The sequence below is a fragment of the Anneissia japonica genome, unplaced genomic scaffold, assembly GCF_011630105.1.
Source record: "Anneissia japonica isolate Jap-2015-1 unplaced genomic scaffold, ASM1163010v1 scaffold287712_len2945570_cov188, whole genome shotgun sequence".
NCBI lineage: Eukaryota > Metazoa > Echinodermata > Crinoidea > Comatulida > Comatulidae > Anneissia > Anneissia japonica.
In genome coordinates this window covers 1,381,354-1,382,926 of record NW_022704401.1, presented here as the reverse complement: position 1 = coordinate 1,382,926, position 1,573 = coordinate 1,381,354, and the positions used below count along the sequence as shown (strand labels likewise).

The 1,573-nt window shown below is 26.4% G+C and overlaps 1 protein-coding gene and 1 long non-coding RNA gene across 2 annotated transcripts in view; one reads left to right on the top strand and one right to left on the bottom strand.

The window, feature by feature from the left end:
• LOC117104684 overlaps window positions 1-153 on the top strand; it is a 3,200-nt gene extending 3,047 nt beyond the window's left edge. Inside the window, exon 3 of the mRNA XM_033245568.1 lies at window positions 143-153. Coding sequence (XP_033101459.1) covers window positions 143-153 — 11 coding nt within the window. The remainder of the gene's footprint in view (window positions 1-142) is intronic.
• Window positions 154-162: 9 nt separating this feature from the next.
• Window positions 163-1,573, bottom strand: part of LOC117104659 — a 2,238-nt gene continuing 827 nt past the window's right edge. Inside the window, exons 2-3 of the long non-coding RNA XR_004444798.1 lie at window positions 1,316-1,430; window positions 163-776 (exon numbers count right to left, since the gene is read on the bottom strand). This is a non-coding gene — a long non-coding RNA (uncharacterized LOC117104659). The remainder of the gene's footprint in view (window positions 777-1,315; window positions 1,431-1,573) is intronic.

Sequence of the window (1,573 nt, the reverse complement as noted above, 5' to 3'; positions counted from 1 at the left end):
CATTTTATATTTTGATGGCAATAATTAGGATGGCTCTAAAATAAAGAAAATTTAAAATATAAATAAATGTAAACAATGATCCAATATTCATCTGTGAAAATAGCCAGTATCATTTACAATCATCATTCTTCTTACACTTTAGTTTACAAATAGACACAAACATTATGTTCTACATGTTATATTTTTAATGAACAAAATAAACCTTTAAAAATACAAGAATCCAAATTAAACCGAAAGGTCCACTGATTAATCTCGAATACAGATAGAATAACACATACTCAAAGTTTATGGATTCAATACTTTGATATCAATTATGTCATCATCAGGAATCCAAATTAAAGGTATGCAATCAGCTTAATACTGACAGTTATTTTTGTACAAATTGCTATTGCACTTTATAAGTAGAAAATTTAATATATTCACACTACATTATAGTACTGCACAACAAAATGTGTTATTGCGCTTTGTGTTAATATGTGCAGTAATTAGTGTGTAAATTTATTTTCACAAAAAGGGTATGGGGTTTGAACAATCAGTTCTCAATAGTAAGTTGATTCAGAGAAAATATAAATTTCCCATCATCTGAAAGTCCCAGGTCTCTTCAAAAATATAAACAAGAATGCTAAACAAAACTGTCTGTAACAGCAGGAATGCAGAGACAAATTGACGAGTCCATCTGTTTCCATGTAGCTTGCATATCGATTAAAACCGGATAGATGTAAACATATCTCACCATAGTATCTGATTTTCATCCTGCGTCGTAACAATTAAAGAAGCTGAAAAGATAAATATAAATATATTTTAATTAGGCAATACATAACAATATAATTCAATCTAGGCAATGGAAAGTAAACAATTTTAAGTGTTAATTATATTGTGTGCTCACTTTTCCCTTGGTTTTGATGTGGTACAAAGGGCGTAAGAGTTTTATTATTATTATTATTATTATTATTATTATTATTATTATTATTATTATTTATTATTATTATTATTATTATTATTATTAGTTCATAATAGTTTGGGAAGTACAGTAACGTTCCAAAACATAAAAATAAAAATAAATAAACACCATACATTGAAAAAAAGGGGCAACATTTAAAAATGGACAAATAAGTTAATGCTTAGGAAGACTGGTGCTTGCTAATAGTAAAGGTCTCCCAACAACATAACCAAAATGGATATCAATGAAAATACAACATTTGATATACTGTATTTAAGAACATGCGATATGATTTATAAAGCATTATTGTGATGATACATAATTTAAAAAAAAAGCATTTTACAGAAGTAGAATAATTTTTATTATTTAAAATACCTTAATATCTGTCTAAGTATCATTTTTTTTCTGCTGCTCTCCATGAACACCATCCAGTTGCTCTTTCCTTCAAAATTGATTATCTCCATGATGTATTTTGTCAGCTCGCTTGTATCTTGTTTAAAATTAAAAATAAAAAATTATTATTGCCATTTTTTTTCATTAAACAATTATGACACAATATCATACATTAATAATACCACCAAACTTCAGATACTAAAAGAGAAATTTCAAAGTATAATAATAATAATTATAATG